The following is a 22,401-nucleotide window of genomic DNA, read 5'->3' on the forward strand; positions in this document are numbered from 1 at the left end:
TAATTTTGTATAAATATAATTTACAGAAGATTTTTAACTGAAAACGTGATTCTTGGTGATTCATGAAATGCAAGTCAGTAGCTGTTGAACTCTATAAAATTAAAACAAAGCATTTCAAGAAACAAAATTAATCCCTGTGGTTCCTGACTATATTTTGAGTTCTTATGAAGTGAAACGATTGGTCTGTGCAAGACAATTAACATTATTTACAACATTATTACCCACAGTGCACAGCACAAATGAGTACACTTCTTCTGAATAAATATAAAAGATGTATTTTCTTAATGATCACTTATATAATTCATGGAAAAATGGCAAAATTGAACCATATTAAACACACTTAATGCTCTGGTCTTTAAAGGGAAGTGTTGCTCAGCTCGTCTCTACAGAATCCTCCACAGCTGCTCAAGAGCGTCAAAAACGAGTTAAATACATGCCCACTGAAGGATTTTCACCTTGGGAGAATGAATATCTTCATTGTAATGCTGGAAAAAGTCCAATAATGCAGGGAATGAGGGGAGGTTAGCATCTTCTGTTTCAAATTTTTGTATCACACAGTAGTGTGTGAATTCATGCCAGCGTTGATAAAGCATAACTCCCTCACACCTTCAGAACTCATTCATCCCTATAGAAGAGCTTTACTACCACTGAATGCCACTGTGGGAACCAAGCACTTCTCTCTGTACTATTCCTCTAGCAACACCAGAACATTTTGGAATCGAAATGATTGAGTTGGTCTCTTGAGACCACAGTATGGATTCCCAGAAGCCTTTATTTTGTAAAAATGGGCCTTGGAAGAGGTTAAAGGAGTTTATCTGGTGCTTTCTGCAGGCGGCGTCATACTCTGTGAGATAAAGTGTCAATCGTGGTAATTGATCAAGCAGGCTTGTTGGAACAATAAATCTTCAAAGAACCCTAACACGTCTTCTAAGTAAAGAGTAATTGATGACTTTGTTAAGTTTTAGCGGGGGTGTACAGATTTATGCTGTGCACTGTATAATCCAGAGACTCAGGCAAACCATGAAATGTTTTTTTGGACAGTTTGTTTTAATATACTTTTTTTTCAATATACTATTAAACCACCCAATACTGATGTGAAAAACTGATGTTTTGTATGTCTCATAAAAATGATTAGTTCGTGAGCCGGACATCACTCCAGACCATCTGCCTGAGGCTCTGGATAACACGTATTAATGTTGTAAATAATGTGCAGTTTCATGCACAGAACGATCAGTTTCTGGTTCCATTAAAATCATATCGAATATTAGATATGATATGATAATATCGGAATAAATTTGACGACGATGTAAAATTTGAAAATATTATGAATATGGAATATTTCAAATTCAAGCATACTTTCCCAAAAGAACGCGCCGAGTGTCCAAAAAAAGGAACATGTTATTCCAGACTGCTCTACAATCTTCTACTACGCAATCTCTCATGAGTGCGGTTGCCAAATATCAAGAATTGAAATCCCCAAATAAGAGCTTCGCTGTTACATAGATACATTTTCTTCCTGGTGTTTTGCTTATTTTAAGCAACCTGGCACACGCAAACGCTTTCTCCTCATTGCGGGAGCGCCGCCGCAGATATCTGAAAAACAAACAAGCTGGAGTTTAGCATCTAAATGAAAGCGTCGTTCAGCCGGTCTGTGTTCAGTCTTGAGATCTCAATTGTACACTAACTCAATCGCTGTTGTGTGGATAGAGATACATAGGCTATGGCAACGTGGAATTAATAATAGGAATTTTTTTCATTCGTTTTACCAGTTTTCATTATATAGACAGAGAGAGTGTATAAGTCTTTGGTATTAATATATATACACATGTGCTGGTGAAATAATTTAAATATCATCAAAAAGTTGATTTATTTCATTAATTCCATTCAAAAAGTGAAACTTGTATATTCATTCATTACACAAAGACTGATTTATTTCAAATGTTCGTTTCTTTTCATTTTGATGATTACAATGGACAACTAAGGAAAATCTCAAATTCAGTATCTCAGAAAATTAGAATATAATTTAAGACTAGGGGTGACCCCAAATAGTCGACGATTCGATGCTTTGATTCGAGGAGCCTGATTCGACTACCAATCTCACAGTCGAATATTCGCGGGCTGTTATGATTATGCCATTCTGACTATATGTGAGCTCTCAAATGTCTGATTTCACATAGAACTTGCGGTTTTCTCCCAATAAGTTAATATGCAGCCTATTATGATAAAGCCATGAATAAGAATCTGAAAAGAAAGAAGCTTCAAATAAATATTTTAAAGTGCGTGAATAAATCCAACCACCCCTATAGATTTGTGTTTCACTTTACAATCCGTGACTGACAGACGGATCAAAAAATGTTGTGCTTCCCTTCAATTACACACCTGCCCTCTCTTGCTCTTTGCCTACCTATTTCCATGCTGTCATAGAACAGACAAAGCTTTGTCACAGGTCTCTCGAGTACACTGATTTTAGTTTGTACTCGCACAGAACGTACAAGTCCATTTTTATCTGGAAAGACTTCAAAAACTCGTCCGATCAGCCAAGATCCACGTGGAGCTGTTGAATCCACAATAACAACGATGTCACCAGGAACAAAGTTTCTCCTTTCCTTATTCCATTTCTGCCGATCTTGAAACAAAGGCAAATATTCATTTGTCCATCTTTTCCAGAATAAGTCACACATTTACTGGACCTGTTTCCATCTCCTCTTGCTGTATAATTCAGATTTGTCAAATAGTCCAGAAGGTAGTACTGGTTTACCTTTCAACTGAAGAAGGTTGTTTGGAGTAAGTGGTTCCAAATCATTAGGATCATCTGACAGCGTGGTTATTGGGCGATCGTTCAGAATGACCTAAATTTCGCACAGCACAGTTTAGAATCCTTCATCATCCAAAGTTTGCTGATGTAAGATTGAATTTAAAATTCTTTTGACCATTCTGATCACACGCTCCCACACTCCGCCATTATGTGAACCTCCCGGAGGATTGAAACTCCACTGGACACCTTTCTCAAGCATTACCCTTTGAATCTTGCTTTTATTCCATGAACTAAGCATTGCCTTTAACTCCCTTTCGGCTCCAATAAAATTTGTACCATTGTCTGATTTTATGTGATTTACTTGCCCTCGTCTGCAAATAAATCTTCATAGAGAGTTGATGCATGAATCAGTGTCCAAAGAATAGGCTACTTCCAAATGAACTGCAAGACTTGCCATGCAAGTAAAGATGACTCCGTAACATTTTGCAATTGAACGTCTTCGTGTAACTTCCACAGGACCAAAATAATCCACCCCAACATTTGTAAATGGAGGCAGATCTGGAAGGAGTCGCTCCTTTGGTATGTCTGCCATCTTCTGCTCACTCACCTTAACTCCAAAATGTCTGCAATGGTCACAACTTGATATGATCTTTCTGGCAGCTGCATTACCCTTAATGATCCAATATCTTTTCCTCAGCTCATGCCTGGTACAAGGATGATCTTTGATAGTAATTTTAAACTTGAAAGTATCTGATTCAACACACCACCACCATCCAAGAGCTCTTTCCATTGATAGTTGATCTTTGTCCAGGTCCATCATTTTTATCCCATTGGCTCTATGTTCTTCAGGTACAGTTTGCAGCACAGCACGGCTATTAATAACCCATTTTGTTAACTGGAAACCTCCTGTTAAACAAACTGCTGTGAGTTCTTCAATCAACAAGATGGCCTCTTCCTCTGAAGCTACACTTTTCTGACAATCATCCATGTAGAAGTTTGTGTGAATTGTGTCAATTACCTCTTCTGGCGAGACAGCTTGTCTTCAGCAATTCTGTGTAGAGCATAGCAAGCACAACTTGGAGATGACACGGCTCCATACAAATGTACATTCATCCTGTATTCCACAGGTTCTTGCATTAAGTCACAATCTTGCCACCATAGAAAACGAAGAAAATCAGTATCCTCTGCTGCAACTTTGACCTGGTGAAACATTGCCTTTACATCAGCCATAAATGCAATTGGCTCTTGTCGAAACCTCAAAGGAACTCCCAACAGTGAATTTGTCAAATTAGGACCCTGTAGAAGTTGATCATTAAGTGATGTACCTTTAAAGGCAGTGCTACAATCAAATACCACTCTTAATGTTCTTTTCTTGGGGTGATAAACCCCATGGTGAGGGATATACCAAACTTTTCCTTCATCCTGTTTTAACTGATTCAATGGTACCTTTCCAGCATAACCTTGCTTCAGTACCTCATCCATAAAGTCTTTATATTCTTGATGGAAAGCTTCATTTCTTTCAAATTTCCTTTTCAGTCCAATTAAGTGCTGTTTAGCCACACAAAGGTTATTAGACAACATGGGGTTTTCCATCTTGAAAGGAAGATTCAATTTTAAATGTCCATTTTGAAGCTCAATAGCCTTGCTTACCTTTTCCATAAATGCATGCTCCTCTCTTGACATTTCCTTTTTTCAGCAGCATTCTCATTAAAGTCATGATTATATTGTTTACTGAGCATCTCCTCTAATTTACTGACGGAAATCCTGTTAACTGTAACATCTGGACATTCAATCTTGTTTCTGTTGTCCTTGCTTCCTTGGAGTGGTCCATTTACAACCCATCCCAATAGGGTTCTAACTGTATATGGTCCTTCTCCATCGCTGTTTATAACCTCCCAGGGCTCCATTACTTTGGAAGCATTTGCTCCAATCAGCAAATCAACATCAGCAGAAATTTGAGGGATCTTAACACCTTTCGGATATGACCATTTACCCAAATCCCTTTGAGTGACAATGTTGTCTCTGGACACAGGCATTCTCTCTTGAGTGATAACTTCTGGAAGGCTGTAAAAGATGTCAGCAAAAAGGCTAGACACTTCCAATCCAGTCAAAATAGTACTACTAATAGCTTTTTGATTGCCCATTGTTTTCAAAACAATATTAGTAATCTTTCCTTTTAATTTCAAACTGTGCATTAAGCGTTCTGAACAAAATGTGGCAGAACTGCCAGGATCCAAAAATGCATAAGTTTGAATTACTCTTTGTCCCTTAATAGATTTTATTTGAACTGGTACAATTGATAATACACAGTCTCCATCGTCGCCAGCCCCTGTTTGCCCACACATTTTAAGGGTGACATGTGCACTATTTAGAGATGGACATTTCTGATCTTGGGTGCCCTTTCTTTCCTTTTGTTGAATATGCAAAATGCTGGGATGCATTTGGCCACATACTGTATTTGTCAAGCGCTTGTCACAATCCTTGCTCATGTGTCCAACACAAAGACAATACATTTCTCCTTTAGAAAGCTCAATTTTTCTCTGTGCAGCTTTGTAGTAAGTTCGAAAGGAAGAGGACAAGGGGTCGGATGGACTGCTGTCAAGTTTTTAATAATAAAACAAAAAGTAATCTTTACAAACACCAATGGTGACTTTTATTCTGACACTAGCGCACAAACTATCTCCAAACGCTTCCGGGTAACTCCTTCCGGTTCCAGTCAGCAGTCCGTCTCTCTCTCAACTGCTTCTGTCTCTCCTGGCGTTTTATACTCTCTCAACGCCAATTACTGAAACAAGAAACAGGTGTTGATCGTTTCTGCCCAAACCACTCACTTACCGTTCGTCTCCTGATTCTCTCTCCCGCTGCCGACTTCGCTAAACCACGCCCTCTCAGTCATCCTGAGACTGCTCCAGAGGAAAGTCATCACGGTCAGAGAGAATCAGTCTCCCGATTTGGTTCAGTTCCTCTGAAGCAGAACCCAGCGGTCCTAGCTCAGTTTCTCCCACCTGCACCCGCGCGGCCCCCTTCCGTGCCTTATTTCCCCAAGAGGCATCCGCACATAATGGCCACAATAAAACAGTAAACACGGGCCAATTCGTTCCCAAAATTATCGGATGCCAGAGGTGGGGACTAACCGCTACCTCTACACTATGCTTTTGACCCCTGAACAGAAATAATAATCGGGACAACCGAATACTCCACCACATCCCCGTGTACGCACCACACCTTAACCACGCGGCTTGTATCCAATGCTCCCGGTTGAATCAGGCTTTGATGGATTGAGGTTTGGTTACATCCTGAATCCACCAAGGCCAGATTTGTACCCCCCTTGATATTCACAGGTATTTGGTACTCTCCTGCCTGACCGGGGATGGCCTGTGATCCGGAACCCGGATCATCGTTCCCACCTCCATCACTGGACACCCGTCCACAAAATGCTCTGGGTCCCCGCAACGCCAACAGGCCAGCCCAGACCTTCCCGCCGCCCCAATGGGAGGGAGTGGATTGGAGAATTGGTGCGGAGAGAGCAGAGAAACCGAAACGCTGTCCCCTGGGGCGGGATACGAGGAGGGCCGAGTGGATGGGACCTAGGGAGAGGGACAGGTCGAGAGAGAGAAGGAGAGGGGAGAGAGGGGGAGAGAGAGACTGAGGTTGTGGGTTCGCGCCACCATGTGGTCCTCCGCTAGATGGATGGCAGAGTCCAGCGACGTAGGACGGTGGCACTGGACCCACTCGGCTGTTCTCTTTGGAAGCCGAGCGATGAACTGCTCCAGCACCACGAGGTCGATGATGTGTTCCACGTCACTTCCCTCGGCCAGTAGCCACTTGTGGCAGGAGTCCCGGAGCTGCTGGGCCATTGCGAAGGGCCGACCGGATTCCCCCAGGTCCAGTGAACGGAACCGCTGGCGATGCTGCTCTGGGGTCCGGCCGACCCGCTGAATGATGGCCCTCTTCAGGTCGTCAAAGACCAGGAGGTTCGCCACCGGTAGCTGTTGTGCGGCCACCTGGGACTCGCCCGAGAGCAGGGGGATCAGCCGTACTGGCCATTGGTCGCGGGCCAGCCGCACACTTTTCGAAAAGCTCTAGGAACACTTCCGGGTCGTCCTGTGGTCCCATTTTGTGGAGGGGTAGGTGAATGGGAACCGCGGGCGGCCCCGTGGCCTCGGCGCGAACCTCCCGGTCGATACAGCTCCGGAACCTCTCGCGGTCCTCCTGCTGGGCTTGTAGGATGCCGTGGAACCGCCGCCCCTGATCAGTTCTCAAGTCCAGCAGGGCCTGATGTTGCTCTTGGTGCAGGGCCGCGAGGGATGAGATGACATCCGCAAATGGCGTGGAGGACGGGCTCTGCATGGCGGCGGCACTCATTCTTCCTTTCCCGGATTTCGGCACCAGTGTAATAAGTTTGTAGGAGGAAAAGGAAGAGGACAAGGGGTCGGATGGACTGCTGACAAGTTTTTAATAATAAAACAAAAAGTAATCTTTGAAAACACCAATGGTGACTTTTATTCTGACACTAGTGCACACACTATTGCCAAACGCTTCTGGGTAACTCCTACCGGTTCCATTCAGCAGTCCGTCTCTCTCTCGACTGCTTCTGTCTCTCCTGGCATTTTATACTCTCTCCACGCCAATTACTGAAACAAGAAACAGGTGTTGATCGTTTCCGCCCAAACCACTCACTTACCGTTCGTCTCCTGATTCTCTCTCCCACTGCCGACTTCGCTAAACCACGCCCCCCCCACCCCGCCACAAGCTTGTTTTGCATTTGTGTACAATGCTCCAATAAGTGATCACGTTTGCAGCACAAACATACAATTCGGGACTATAATCTTAAATCAGTCTCACAACATTGGATTGATTTTCTGTTGGTAACAACCGTTGTTGCAAAGCTGTTTTTAAATTTAGTCTTAGATTGAGATTGCTGTTGTACAGGTTGTATACTCTGGATATCACCAAACAGTGGATTAGATGACATTTTGACTTGACGTTGAATAAATGCCACAGTATCTTTGAACCATGCCCTATGATTACGCCTTTCCATTAGCTCACAGGCAACAGTTCTCCACTTTTCCCTTAATTTAGAAGGTAGCTTTGTAACAATGGTTTTCAAATTGCTTGGCATCTCCAGCTCCTCCATATAATCAATTTATTCCATTACATTGCAACATCCATGCAAAAAGAGAGCATAACTCTGCAATGAATTTACATCCTCTGGTTTTACTGAAGGCCATCCAAGAACCTTATCTACACATGCAGCAGCTATTTTGAACTCCAAAATTTTGAATTACCAAAATGTTAATTTAACAATGCTTTAGCTTGCAAATACCCTCTTTGTGCATCCATATGTTGACAACTGTGTACAAGTTCATTAGGCTGACCTCGTGTATATTGTTCCAGAAAGTATACGCAATCTTGATTATTTTTGGTTTTGTCTTCTATTCCATGCTCAAACGCTCTGATTAAAGTTCTATATTGCAGAGGACTACCTTCAGACACGGGAATATCTTTTTGAGGCAGTGTACTGGATTGTTGTTGTTGTTGTTGTACGAGGAGGGCAGTAATCTCATTTTGTTTTTGCATGATACTGTAAATGTTTGAAGAGGATGTTCCAGCACTGTTCTGATTTTCATTTGATGTTTGCACAGGAGACACAGAATTAAGATCAACTTGGTGCATTTGAGTTTGCCGAATAACATTCCTTGAGCTTCCTTGCTGGGAAGTTTTCTTAGGCATATATTCCTCTGAATGAGGGTTGAGAGTACATTCTTTGCAACTCATCACAGTTCCTTTTTCATAATAGGCATTCATATCATGAGTGCAGGTTTTGGGAGGCTGATTGTTAGAATTATTTAAATTTTGGCAGTAGCAGCTGCTATTTCTGCATCAATATCTAGTTGGTCTTGTCTGTGTCTCAGCTTTTCCTGTTGCAGCTCCAAACCATCTTTCTCTTTTAAAGCAGTTGCACGTGCAATTAATGAAGCCTTCTTTGCCTCTGCCATGATCTGTGCTGTAGAAGCAGAGGATCTCCCACTACGCACACTGCTTGAACCCTTTTTCTAGATGGTTTACTTGATGGTTGTAAGATGTCTGAAATGCTATCTTCTGGATCAACATCATTTTGATAAACATTTTCTTCAACACCAGAACATGAAATTTGACCTTTAGTATTCAACCATTTCTTAACATCATCTATAAACCCATTGCAAATCAACGTCTTTCCACTGAACCATGTTTGTTGTTTTTCCTTTTCTTCACTGGGCAAAAGACCCATCACAGAATCATGCATTTCCCTTGCTTCATCTCTCAATTTGATGAATTTCTCAAAAGAACACTGCACCTCCTCTTCATATTCTCGATTGGACATAAAATCTTTTATAATAGTCATTAAGTTCTTTGCCTTGCTTAATTTACCCTTTCTTGTCTTTTGTAAAGTTTCCAATTTTTCTAATCCCTTAGCAGTGAGCTTAGTAGACCTCTTTTCTCTCACAGGCTCCGTTTCAACTTTCTCAAATGACTCAGTAGTCTCTATTTGTTCCCCAGTGGCCACAACATCATCATGATTTCCAACACTCATATTCGCAGACTGATTGGCTTCATTCAATTCTTTTCGTCAGGGCTGTTCACTGCTACGTCCAATTAAGTGAAAGTGACATTCAGCCAAGTATGGTGACCCATACTCAGAATTTGTGCTCTGCATTTAACCCATCCGAAATGCACACACACAGAGCAGTGAACACACACACACACTGTGAGCACACACCCAGAGCAGTGGGCAGCCATTTATGCTGCGGCGCCCGGGGAGCAGTTGGGGGTTCGATGCCTTGCTCAAGGGCACCTAAGTCATGGTATTGAAGGTGGAGAGAGAACTGTACATGCACTCCCCCCACCCACAATTCCTGCCGGCCCGGGACTCGAACTCACAACCTTTCGATTGGGAGTCCGACTCTCTAACCATTAGGCCACGACTTCACGACTTCGATTTGGATTAAATCCAAATCCAAAGCGAAATCCAGTGATTAGTCCATTAAAAGTTCAAAAGGTTCCAAAGTGATGCGCGATAATCCACAAGAAGCATTTTTTTGACAAATATAATGACATAAATATCAATCATTTTGTCACTTGAGGTGTCGTAGGGTAGTTTCTGATGCATGAGATCCAAACAAAACATTGTCCTCCAAACTCAGCTTTATCTGATTTGTTCATCACAGCTTGTACTGGTCATTTTAACTCACAGCTCTGCTGCACAATGCACTTATGATAACATCAAATGCTTCCACATATTCACCTCCAGACACCGTCAAAAAATGTTGTGCTTCCCTCTATTTACACACCTGCCCTCTCTTACTCTTTGCCTACCTATATACTCATTCAGGCCCACACTCCACCCAGTGGTAAAAAACAGAATTACAATAGACCATAATGGCTCTTACAATGAGTTTAATCCCATTGATTAAAAACTTGCTATCAAATGCTCACTCTACTGGTCATCTTCAGCCCGTGCAGCTCAAAACAGAAATGCAGAACATTAATAACTACTGTCATATAGGCTAACCTTATAATGAGAGCCATATTGTAAAAAATTGTGAATTGTTAGGGTTTCGCTGATGTTTAGTGTAAACTATATTTTAATCAAAACATAAAAACAATATTTACCCCGTTTGTATCTGCGAGGCATTTGTTATACATTTTCCCTCTGTTAACATCAGTAATTATGGCTGGTGAATATCTGACTTGACTCAATGTATTTTGCCCCGCCCCCAAAAATATGATTTGACTATTAGTCGAATATCAGCAAGATTCGAAAATTCCGATTTGACTACGAAAATCCTTAGTCAGGGACACCCCTACTTAAGACCAATACAAAGAAAGAATTTTTAGAAATCTTGGGCAACTAAAAAGTATAAAAATGAAAAGTATGAGCATGTACAGTACAGCCCTCAATATTTGCCTGAATTACTGCAGCAATGTGGCGTGGCATGGAGTCGATCAGTCTCTGGCACTGCTCAGGTGTTATGAGAGCCCAGGTTACATTTACATTTACATTTATGCATTTAGCAGACGCTTTTATCCAAAGCGACTTACAGTGCATTCAGGCTATCAATTTTTACATATCATATGTGTTCCCGGGGAATCGAACCCCCAACCTTGCGCTTGATAGCGCAGTGCTCTACCAATTGTGCTACAGGAACACAGGTTGCTCTGATAGTGGCCTTCAGCTCTTCTGCATTGTTTGTTCTGGCATATCGCATCTTCCTCTTCACAATACACCATAGATTTTCTATGGGGTTAAGGTCAGGCGAGTTTGCTGGCCAATTAAGAACAGGGATACCATGGTCCTTAAACCAGGTACTAGCAGCTTTGGCACTGTGTGCAGGTGCCAAGTCCTGTTGGAAAATGCAATCTGCATCTCCATAAAGTTGGTCAGCAGCAGGAAGCATGAAGTGCTCTAAAACTTCCTGGTATACGGCTGTGTTGACCTTGGACCTCAGAAAACACAGTGGACCAACACCAGCAGATGACATGGCACCGCAAACCATCACTGACTGTGGAAACTTTACACTGGACCTCAAGCAACTTGGATTGTGTGCCTCTCCTCTCTTCCTCCCGTCTCTGGGACCCTGATTTCCAAAGGAATTGCTAAATTTACTTTCGTCAGAGCACATAGCTTTGGACCACTCAGCAGCAAACCAGTCCTTTTTGAAGCGAGACACTTCTTCCGCTGTCTCTTGTTCAAGAGTGGCTTGACAATCCTGGAATGCTGTCTCAGTCTTTGTGAGTTTGACACCAGATTCGCTCTTTTCAGAAACTGTTTATCCATGCCAACCCTAGCTATAACCAGGCACAATTCCCATATGACAGTATATAACTCAATGGTTTTTGTAAACAACACACTGCCAATCCAAGATAATGAGGTATTTGAAACACCTGAACACAATTATTAAAGTGCTAATTAATAAAACCAAAGCTGCTAATTGGCTTGACTGCCCTTTTGATTTATATTACCAATTTGCAGTCAATCAAACATGACTTGCACTTGCATGGGCAATTTTTTTTAAATGTTTGTTCTCATTGATGTTTTACCACACATAAAAGCTTATACATCATGCAAACTCTTGATCAAATCAAGAAACACACAGTAAATATTTTGTGTGTGTGTGTGTGTGTGTGTGTGTGTGTGTATTCCTAGCATACAGGAATGCAGTGGGTTTAACCAATGTAGCACTTTGTAATTCTGTCACTCCATGAATCCTCCTTGAATCCTGTATTTTGGTTTTACAGCAATCTACTGGAATGTAACTTTACAGTATGTACAATAGTACTGTAGTATTTTACTGTATTTTACAGTACTTTGTAATATATAATAGTTAGTTATAATTTTATATCTAGTAAAATTATAACTGCTATACTTCAGAATAACATTTTAAAAAATCGAACAGCCAAAAATTTTACAAATAGATTTTTCTTTAAAAAATTCAAAATATTTCAGTACCGTATTTGTGACCCAGACAGAGCATCAGCAGTATTTTTAGTAGTAATTTTACTTCCCACCACCAGTCCTAAGCTCAGTTAATGGTTACCAAGTTTTAGTTTTAATCATTAACAACTCACTGACAATTTCAACCAAAATTTCAACAGATTTTCTCCCTTCCGAGCACCTCGTCTCGCGCCTAAAGCAGCATGAGAGTCAGGACTGACTCAACAGAAACCAGCCAGAAACCAGATGTCATTGTTTGCAAGACTCGTGTACAGAGGTGGTGATTGTTCATGACAGTTGGAACATTAAAGGTTAAAATGTGCACTTTATTTTTATGGCTCTCTTATTTGTCCCAGTGTTTTATCAGCCTGGATGCACTGAGTTTATTAATGAACTCCTGCTGCTTCACACCTAACCTGTTTATTTAGTTCTTATCATCAGTTGTTCTCATTGCCTCTGGCTCGGTTATGTGTGCTGCTTGTTTGGACATCTCCTTTAGCTGACTCATGCTCTGTCCGTCTGTAGTAGTCTATGCATGTATAATGGGTTTGTTATGTTGTTTGGTGTAAAATGCATTGAGTACTAGGCTACATGAATTAAACGTAGTACTACACTATTAACTACAAGACATGACTGGTCATTTAATGTTAACACATCTTTACAACTGATATGTCAAGAGTGTTCATCTCATGAAAGTGAACATCATTTTAATTGTATTTCTCAAATGAAATGTTCGGATCTTGGTTTAAAAAACATCAATGATATTCCATATGTCAGAATCATGTCTGCGAAAGAAATGCACTGATTAAAAATAAATAGATATTTTAATATTATTGCAGATACTATAAATCATTTTTTCCACTCTAAACCTCCACTTTATAATGTAAACTCAGGTACCACAATCAGGTACTAACGGATAAAAAAAAAACTTTATTTAAAATACAACATAATAATTGTTTTTAGTGTGAAGGTTGAACTATAATGAGCTCTGTCAAGTTAATATTTAACCCTTTTACAACAAGACACGTGCGCCTAAACTCGCGTAATACGGTTACACAGACGGTTTTATCATAACGATCATGTGAAAACATAGCTAGATAAAACTCGTAACTTGCTAAAGCTTAAATCAATGTCTGTTAAACTTAGAAGTAAAAAGTGTCATAGCTGAGAGAAAGGACTTTAGCTGAACTCACCAGACTCCAACCGTTTCACGCTTCAGACAGACTGCGTGCGTGCTTCGGGACGGGAGTCACGAGAGGCCGGTGAGTGATTGATTTGAGTGGAAGCCCCGCCCCTTACTCACCCCCAGCCAATAGGAGGCCAGCAAATTCATAACCTCACATGCTGATTGGTGTAACATATGAACACGTTGTTTTTTATTTTTCTAGACTTAAGCACTGCGACCTGCTAAATGATGTCTACATTCACATTTACCCTGTCTGCTGACTAACCGACTTGTGCCAGACCTGAGAGAAGGGAAGCCACTCTACAGTGTACATGGCCTGCAGCATAGAGACAGGTAACTATATTTTAAACTAGCAGCCAAACAGCAATACACTTAATCAAATTAATATTAAGTAGAATACAGGTAAACATATCAGTAGATGATTTAAAGTACATGCTTTTCAAATTGTCATATGCAATATCTTCATGACATTTGCACCTTTTTGGGGGGCAAAATATACAGTATTATGGCATTTATTAAGTCTATTGCATGATATCCTTTCACACGGATCGTATTACTTTAGAGATAAAAGAGTTAATTGGATATCAAAATCAAAAAGTTCAGTTCTTAGGTCAGAAACTGAGAAGATTGACGGATGGCCACCCAATTTATACATGAATGATGCACATTCAATCCTCAAAATACTAAAGTGGCCAAAGGTTATTTTGTACAGCATCCATAACTATTTCATTCTGATCTGAACAGCACATCTGTATCTTTGTGCAGCACATTTCAGTACAGAACTCTGCTTACATTGTAAGTGGACAAAAATAATACCCAAAAATGATCATTTGCTGAAAATTTACCCTCAGGTCATCCAAGATGCAGTTGAGTTTGTTTCTTCATCAGTACAGATTTGGAGATATTTAGCATTACATCACTTGCTCACCAATAGAGTGAATGGGTGCCGTCAGAATGAGAGTCCAAAGGCTGGAGAAGGCAATATTATGGATAGTGGATTCGTATTTTAGCTTGAAGCTTGACGTTTAAAACATCTCGATGGATTTGTATCTATAACACACATGCAGATTTTCACTTCTCCAGATGTTAACTGATGGACTGGAGTGGTGTGGATTATTGTGATGTGTTTATCCACTGTTTGGACTTTCATTCTGACGGCACCCATTCACTGCAGAGCATCCATTGGAATTTTTCTAAAATATGTTCCCACGAAGAAGCAAACTTTTTTTTTCCTATAAAAATGTATATATTATCTTTTCAATGAAGAAACCTGTGAGATTTCATTAAACATTCAAAGTATCTTCGTGATCAGTCAATCCCATAATCACACAAATACAAAAAGATGATTCTGCATAAACATACAGTACATTTAAAATAAAACCTTACTTTTGCATTAATATTTTTGGGGGGATAAACTGACTTTGACTGCATTAAAAATTATTTTATGTGTGTTTTAAATCCAGCCTTTAATTCATAATTTTTAGTCAGATGGAGTATTAAAGAGCATCAGAAAAAAACGTAAGAGAAATTTAATAAACAATCAGTTAGTACAGTACCTTTGCATTTTATTTTCATCAGCCGGTGAGTTACTTAAGTAAGTCTCATTTTGTGAAATGAATTAATATATTGGTTTATAGTGATATGAAGTCATGGACTGCGTCTTGATTAAAAGAAACCAACAATTTCAGATCTTCTGTGCATTGCTGAAACAAAAGCTGAGCTTCAAATGTTGGATCCTCCTGGATACACAATGACTCCAGGGTCTTCGATGAGCCAGCCCTGCTCTCTATGGGCTGCACTGAATGCGTCTTCAGCAGATCTTTGTCCAGTTTCAAAGCACACAGCGCAATCACAGACGGCATATACCTGTTAAATGTGTAGTCAGCCAAACTCAGTTCACAGACTTTGCACGCCAACCATTTCCACTTCTCCTTCCATGCATTTCTATCCTGTGTAGTGACCGTATTATCCATGGCTCCATCAGTGTGATATCCAGTAGTGCGACTGGTGAAGTAGTCCAGAAAGAAAGCATGGGTAGATGCAGCCAGTCTGAAACTGAGTCTGAGAAGGATCAGCATTCGAGATTGCACAGCTGCTCTCTGGTTAGAGAATTGAAGATGTGCGATGCGTGTGTTCAACCAGGAAAACACCAAAATCACAACGGATTTACATCACGGTCTATTCTCGTAATCAATAGTGTATTAGCTCTAGTGAAAAACAAGTACACTTAAGCAAATGAACTTCTAATACACTTCAATAGAATATACTGGAGTGTAATGTTTTCAGACACTTAATTACATAGTTACGATTAAATTAAAATGTATTCCAGTTTAAGTTCATATTAAATGCAATAAGCTGAATTTTAGAGTTTAAGATTAGTAGGACTTAAGTACATACTCCTGTCTTTGTATCATTAAGTGTACACTTATGGTAAACTAAAATACACTTGAATGTAATTTTTTTATTGAAACTTTGCATGTCACCTATTAAATCATGCATTCAGTTTGTAATGAAGTTGCAATTTAGTACATTTAATATATTTTGACTTTAAATATAATATCAAACATACCCCAGTTCAAATTATAGTAAGTAATATTTGCTAGACAAAACATCAAAATAAGTGAACTTCACTAACGTTATATTATCTTCAAATTAGGGATGTCCAGATCCGATCACGTGATCGGAAATCGGGCCCGATCGCGTGGTTTCAGACTCGATCGGAATCGGACGTTACCTCCCGATCAGGACTCGGATATATATATATTCTCATTAATTTTTAACACATCTTTTGTTATGCGGTGGCACAGAGTTAGACCCTTTTGACTCCACACAAAAAACAGCAATGCGTTCGGCATGACATCACTTTGATTTCAAGAGCTGGTGTGAATAAATATAGATTAAAACTCAAAGAGACATGATAGTTTGCGCATGACCTGATATTTCATTCGGACTCAGGATACAGCGAGATGAACATCACAGAGCGCTAAACTCTCAGGCAGTGTGTGTTTCATTCATACTAGAAGCCGGAGCACGCTCTCGCGCTGATATCAGGAAACTCCTAATATGGACAAAAGCGTCCAGCTATGCTGTGGTGCGCACAGGAAAACAGAAACTTATGCAAACACGAAGACATTAATATACGATCACGACAATAAATTGTTCTTCAAGTCATCTCCAGCAGGTGATAAATAAAGTATGAACAATGCAATGCTGATTGACATAGTATTTATTACAGTATAGAAACTATTCTGCATTATTATGTGATAAACAGTGTTTATATAAACAAATCATTATTATTTGTTATTGTCCAGCATTTATAGATTTCTAAGCCAATTAAAAGCTAGAAATTAGAGAAAAAATAAAGTTGCCTATACTACCAGTCAGAAGTTTTTGAACAGTAAGCTTGTTAAGGTTTTTTTTTTAAGAAGTCCCTTCTATTCACCAAGCCTGCATTTATTTAATCCAAAGTACAGCAAAACAGTAAGATTTTGAAATATTTTTACTAGCCTATTTAAAATAGCTGCTTTATATTTGAATATATTTCAAAATGTAATTTATTGAAGATCCTGGATCTGTTTTTTCGCTCTTCTTTATTCTTTTTATGTATTATAGAAGTATCGGATCGGGACTCGGTATCGGCAGATACTCAAAATCAAATGACTCGGACTCGAGGACAAAAAAACCTGATCGGGACATCCCTACTTCAAATACAGTATTTTAAAATATACTTAATATATATATATATACATACATACAGTACAGACCAAAAGTTTGGAAACATTACTATTTTTGATGTTTTTGAAAGAAGTTTCTTCTGCTCATCAAGCTTGCATTTATTTGATCAAAAATACAGGAAAAAATGTAATATTGTGAAATATTATTACAACTTAAAATAATAGTTTTTAAATGTATTATACTTTAAATTATCATTTATTTCTGTGATGCAAAGCTGAATTTTTAGGATCATTATCACATGATCCTTTAGAAATCATTCTAATATGATGATTCATTATCAAAGTTGGAAACAATTCTGCTGCTTAATATTTTTTCAGAACATGTGATACTTTTTAGGATACTTTGATGAATAAAAAGTAAAAAAAAAAAAAGAAGCTATGTTTTTAAAATATAAATATTTTGTAATAACAATATACACTACTGGTCAGTAATTTGGGGTCAGTAATTCTTTTTTAAAATAAAATCAATACTTTTATTCAGCAAGGATGTGTTAAATTGATAAAAAGTGATAGTAAAGAAAATATATTATTAGAATATATATTAGAATTTTTTTTTTTTTAATAAATGCAGTTCTTTTTAACCTTTTATTGATCAAATATATTAGACAGCAGAACTGTTTCCAACACTCATAATAAATCAGAATATCAGAATGATTTCTAAATGATCATGTGATAGACTGATGTTACATGTGACACTGAAGGCTGGAGGAAAGATGCTGAAAATTCAGCTTTGCATCACAGGAATAAATTATTTTTTTAAAGTATATTCAAATAGAAAACTATTATTTTAAGTTGTAAAAACTATTATTTTAAGTGCATAAGTATATAAGTGCACATTCAATAGAAGTAAGTGCACCTCTTTTTGTGCTATTCTTGTAAAGCAGCTGATGAGTGAGACTGAGTGAGAGTGCTCTGTTTTACCTGTTTTGTGGCGATCAGCAGAGATGTCACTCAGTAACTGGACACAGTCTGCAGCTACTGAGGCTGTGATCAAGAAACGGTCCATGATAAAACACACACACCCAAAAATCGAAAATAGAAGTAAAACATCTATAAACCCTGACACAAACCTATAAAATGGACTGTAATGTTGAGATGCAATGGGTCATTACAGAAGAACAGCGCCACATTCAGGACAATAAAGGCATTTGATTCATACTGGAGTAGAATGGACGTTTATTTGTGCGTTAAAAGACAGTCGGAGGCTTTTACACTGTTATGTACATATCAGACAATAACATTTCAAAACTTGGCATCAGTTCCTGTGCTGCGTGTTATTATATGGTTAAATGACAACAAGTGGCATGCGGAAAGTGCCAAGTTAATAATCAATCACTTAACATCAGGGAAATCTTCTAATATTATGTAGATGGTTACAGATGTGCACCAAATAGCCACGAGAAAGCACACGAGCCACGAGGACGTGTTACGATATCCAGCAGGTTCGGCTCATCGGGATAATCAAAAGATCAAAAATCAGAGCAACCGGACGAGAAGGAACCACAACTATTACGCGTTAGATTACTCTCCATGCAGGAACATGGAGTGTGACTCTGAGTGCATACACACATCAAGCTGCTCAGTGAAGTGTGTGATGAACAGATGAAAGCGGCTCAGGAAACGATGGTCTCTTCTGCTCCTCAGTCTTCAAGATGTCTGTCTGGATCTGGATCTAGGATGTGGCCTGGATGTCCTGCAGGGCTCGAGCTCTAGGTGAAGCCAAACACGTGGCGAGGTTCATATGTTGAAGCTTTCCCCGCAACCACACGTCCCTTTAATGTTGGGATTGTTGAACACGAACTCGCTGGAAAGCTTCGTTTCGACGAAATCCATCTCCGTGCCGAGCAGCGTCAGCTGAGCCTTCTTCTCGATGAACACTCTCACGTCTGGAGAAACACAACCAACATCCCATCGATGACACGTCTGTGCGTTCACACACACATTCAGGATACATTAAAACAATCGAAGCTGACAGAACAGGCTTCTGACTCTCAGACTGCATTCAGAAATGTGTCATATTATCATGATTTCTGAAGATCATGTGACACTGAAGACTGGAGGAATGATGCTGAAAATACAGCGGAGCATCACAGAAATACATTTACATTTTAAATGGTAATCTTTTTTCACAATATTTCTGGATTTTTAATCAAATAAATGCAGCCTTGCTGAGCAAAAACATTGAAAATCTCCAAGCTCTTTTTTTTCCTTCTGAACAGATGTTACTCACCATCTTGTAACACCTCCTCGTCTGATTTGTCTTTCTCTTTAGTATAGTTCAGTGTGTAAGTCAGGCCATTGCAACCTCTGGTTCGAACACCAACCTTCAGACCGATCTGTTTCAAGACGTGTAAATAATATATCATTCAAAAAACCAGACGGGAATAAAAAAACATAGATCACCGAGGCTGCAGATGTCAAAGACTTATATACTCACATAATCTGGCTTATTCTGTAAAAGCTGTTTGACTTGATTCACGGCCGAAGGCGTCTGAGAATGAAGAAAATACACTCTGTGATTATTTATGGCAAATGAAAGAAGGCATAATGATCAGACAAAACCATTATGATAAAACACTTTCAGAAAAGCGGCCACTGGATCAGAATCATTTCAGAGAGTACACCCCTAAAGTGTGCATATTAGTACCTAAAATGTACATATTTAGTATCTAAAAAGTACATATTAGTAGCTTTTTTGTAGAGGTACCTCTCTAGAGACCATTTTTTTCTGAGAGTGAATTTGAGAAAGAAACATTGGTTGCATATATATCAAACATGAAGCAGATGTGTGAGCTTCCTTTGACAACAGCAGACTAGAGTAACAGCATGTGTAAACCTCCGGGCTGATAAACAACAAGATGCTGCTTTAAGGCCTTTAAGCACGGGTCAATTTTGAGAATTTGGGCTGTTTTACTTCCATAAGATGTCTTCTTTTAGACTAGTGGGGAAAAAACATCCAAAATACACATTTAAGTGTTTATTTCATCATTGTGATTTTTGTTTGCACACTATATTTCACTTACTGTACACACACCAAACTCATCTAAGCTCACAGAGGGTTTTGTTCAGAAATCATTTGCACTGGTTTATATGAATAATAAAAACATCTTTGTTGACAGTATTTTCTGATTTATGGAAAATCCAAAACCACCTCAGAAAAAACCTTTAGTTCGAATGTCAACACAATCGAACAAGAACTTTGGACCTGGCTTTATCTGAGCTTCAGATTTATGCTCCGGAATTGATGCAAATTAGTGTGTATTTAATTAGATAATGCATTTTTGTCAGAAAATTTACCATACAAAACAACTGTTGTGATATACTGTGATTAATCAACAGTGAAAACTATGGTTTCATCTATTACCTGCGGTTTCTTGCTTCACTCGTGGACTCTTTATGTAAATCTCTAAATCATTTTTAGAAACATGTCATTAACATCCAGTGTTGGGCAGTAACTAGAAGTGTAACTAATTACTAATACGATTACTAATCAGTAATAATATTACAGCTACCATCCACAAACTGCTCATTGCATTGATCCCTAATGATTTGAAATCTAACAATCCAATAATTCCTAGATTTATTGTCATTATTTTCTTTGTCATTTTTGGTCACAGATGTGAAAGTTGTGGCATTACTTTACTGTGGTATTACACGGCTTGCCCTCCCACATCCCCCTGATCCAGATACAAATGATATTACTATAGTTAAAAATCTTATGTGACTTCTTTTGATAAAATACTTATATAATTAGATTTGGGTAACAGAAAGTATAGCTACAATCATCATTAATACAACACATTTACTTAAAAGTCACTATCAATCACCATTGAGTGTTTGTAATAACTTCTGACTGTGATCCAGTGTACATTTTTGTCAAAATGATGAGGCAGAAATAAATTTTAGAAGATTTTAATGGTGAAGATACACAATTACATCCCATGGTGGCATGGTCACATTCACACTATCTTTAAAGAAGTAGGTTCACTCCGGTTTAACCAAGTGTAAACAGATCACGTCACTTCAGCACGTACTCAATAAACACTGCTGCAGTCTTTAACAACAAACCCAGTTATCTGATCAGAGGAACATAGACCTGACCTCACCCTAAACAACTGCTGCTGGACAGTCCAGACAAGCGGATATTAAATATATGAACATAAATATATATATCTGAAGGCAGATGTAGAAGTTCCTTGGTTCTCTGAGTATCAGCTAGCGGCTAACCTGCCCAAACCCTGACCTAGAGCTCAACCTGAACAGCACAGACACAACACAAGCAGACCTAAGCTGCTGTTATAAGTGACTCCCGGTGTGGATGTGTGAGGATGGACGAGGCTGTCTGTTATTATCCTGTTATTGATCAGATAACCGAGCTCTGGCTAGCACTGGACGCATCTGTCACGCACGCTAAGCCGAGTAACGTCACGTTTTTTGAGAACTAGATGCTTGTTCGGCTTCTTCGTCGTGTTGTAAAGAGACTCAGCACTCACCAGCGTTAAAGCAGCTCTCGTTGGCAGTATTTTCCGCCTGCTGACCGCCCTCACCGTCGCCCGTGCTATAGAGGCTGACATGTTGGAGCTACTGAGTACTTCTGGTTTGGATGTAAACACCAGCGGTAATGCGCGGAACGCACGCCTCTACAGACGCACAGGATTGGCTGGTGATTTGAGTGACAGCTCGTAAAGCCAATGAGTGATCGCTACTGTAGGCTTTACTACCATTTGACAGTATGAGTGTATTACGCAACTTATTATAACGACTAACGAGTCTAGTGAGGCTAGTTCGCGGAATGATTATACTGAATGATTATTAAAGATAACTATAGAACTAATTCGTTGAAATTGTAGCATTTGATTCTGATAACATTGGGCTCAAAAGTCCGATTTATGTCCACTAAAAGTAATCGTTTAAATCTATAAATTCTTGAGATTGCTTACAAGTGGAAATGAACTCCAGCCAGCAGTCTATATACATTTATTTTTTAAAGTAACCAAAGATAACCCGCTTCACGAGCTCTTTGGTTTTAGGCCTAGAAAACTGTTACCGTGTTTTTGAAACAATAATTTAACAGCTGAAAATTTGTATTTTTATAGTACAAAATCACCAGGTATTTATCCACCATCCTACTTACAAACACGTGCTTGTAGATTTTTAGTGTTATGAAATATTCACTAGAACTGCGTGAGAGAAAGAGCTAAGAGTATAATTACTGATAAGTTTTGACTATTTGCAAAAACAAACAAACAAA

General features: G+C 39.2%; 1 protein-coding gene across 1 annotated transcript; it reads right to left on the reverse strand.

The window, feature by feature from the left end:
• Positions 1-18,683: 18,683 nt before the first annotated feature.
• On the reverse strand, positions 18,684-21,797 carry LOC132129167 (iron-sulfur cluster assembly 1 homolog, mitochondrial-like). The gene is made up of 4 exons (XM_059540656.1): positions 21,644-21,797; positions 19,588-19,641; positions 19,381-19,486; positions 18,684-19,036 (listed from the first exon to the last, which is right to left on the reverse strand). The coding sequence occupies exons 1-4, from the start codon at positions 21,722-21,724 to the stop codon at positions 18,888-18,890; spliced, it is 390 nt and encodes a 129-aa protein (XP_059396639.1). The 5' UTR covers positions 21,725-21,797; the 3' UTR covers positions 18,684-18,887.
• Positions 21,798-22,401: the final 604 nt, after the last annotated feature.

This window comes from Carassius carassius, chromosome 4 (assembly GCF_963082965.1).
Source record: "Carassius carassius chromosome 4, fCarCar2.1, whole genome shotgun sequence".
NCBI lineage: Eukaryota > Metazoa > Chordata > Actinopteri > Cypriniformes > Cyprinidae > Carassius > Carassius carassius.

Excerpts from the sequence above, each read along its gene's own strand:
- LOC132129167 (XM_059540656.1), bottom strand. The coding sequence starts at position 21,724 with ATGTCAGCCTCTATAGCACGGGCGACGGTGAGGGCGGTCAGCAGGCGG. Across the intron at positions 19,487-19,587 it reads TACAGAATAAGCCAGATTAT|ATCGGTCTGAAGGTTGGTGT; the intron begins GTGAGTATATAA and ends GTCTTGAAACAG. Across the intron at positions 19,037-19,380 it reads CGAGGAGGTGTTACAAGATG|ACGTGAGAGTGTTCATCGAG; the intron begins GTGAGTAACATC and ends GTGTTTCTCCAG.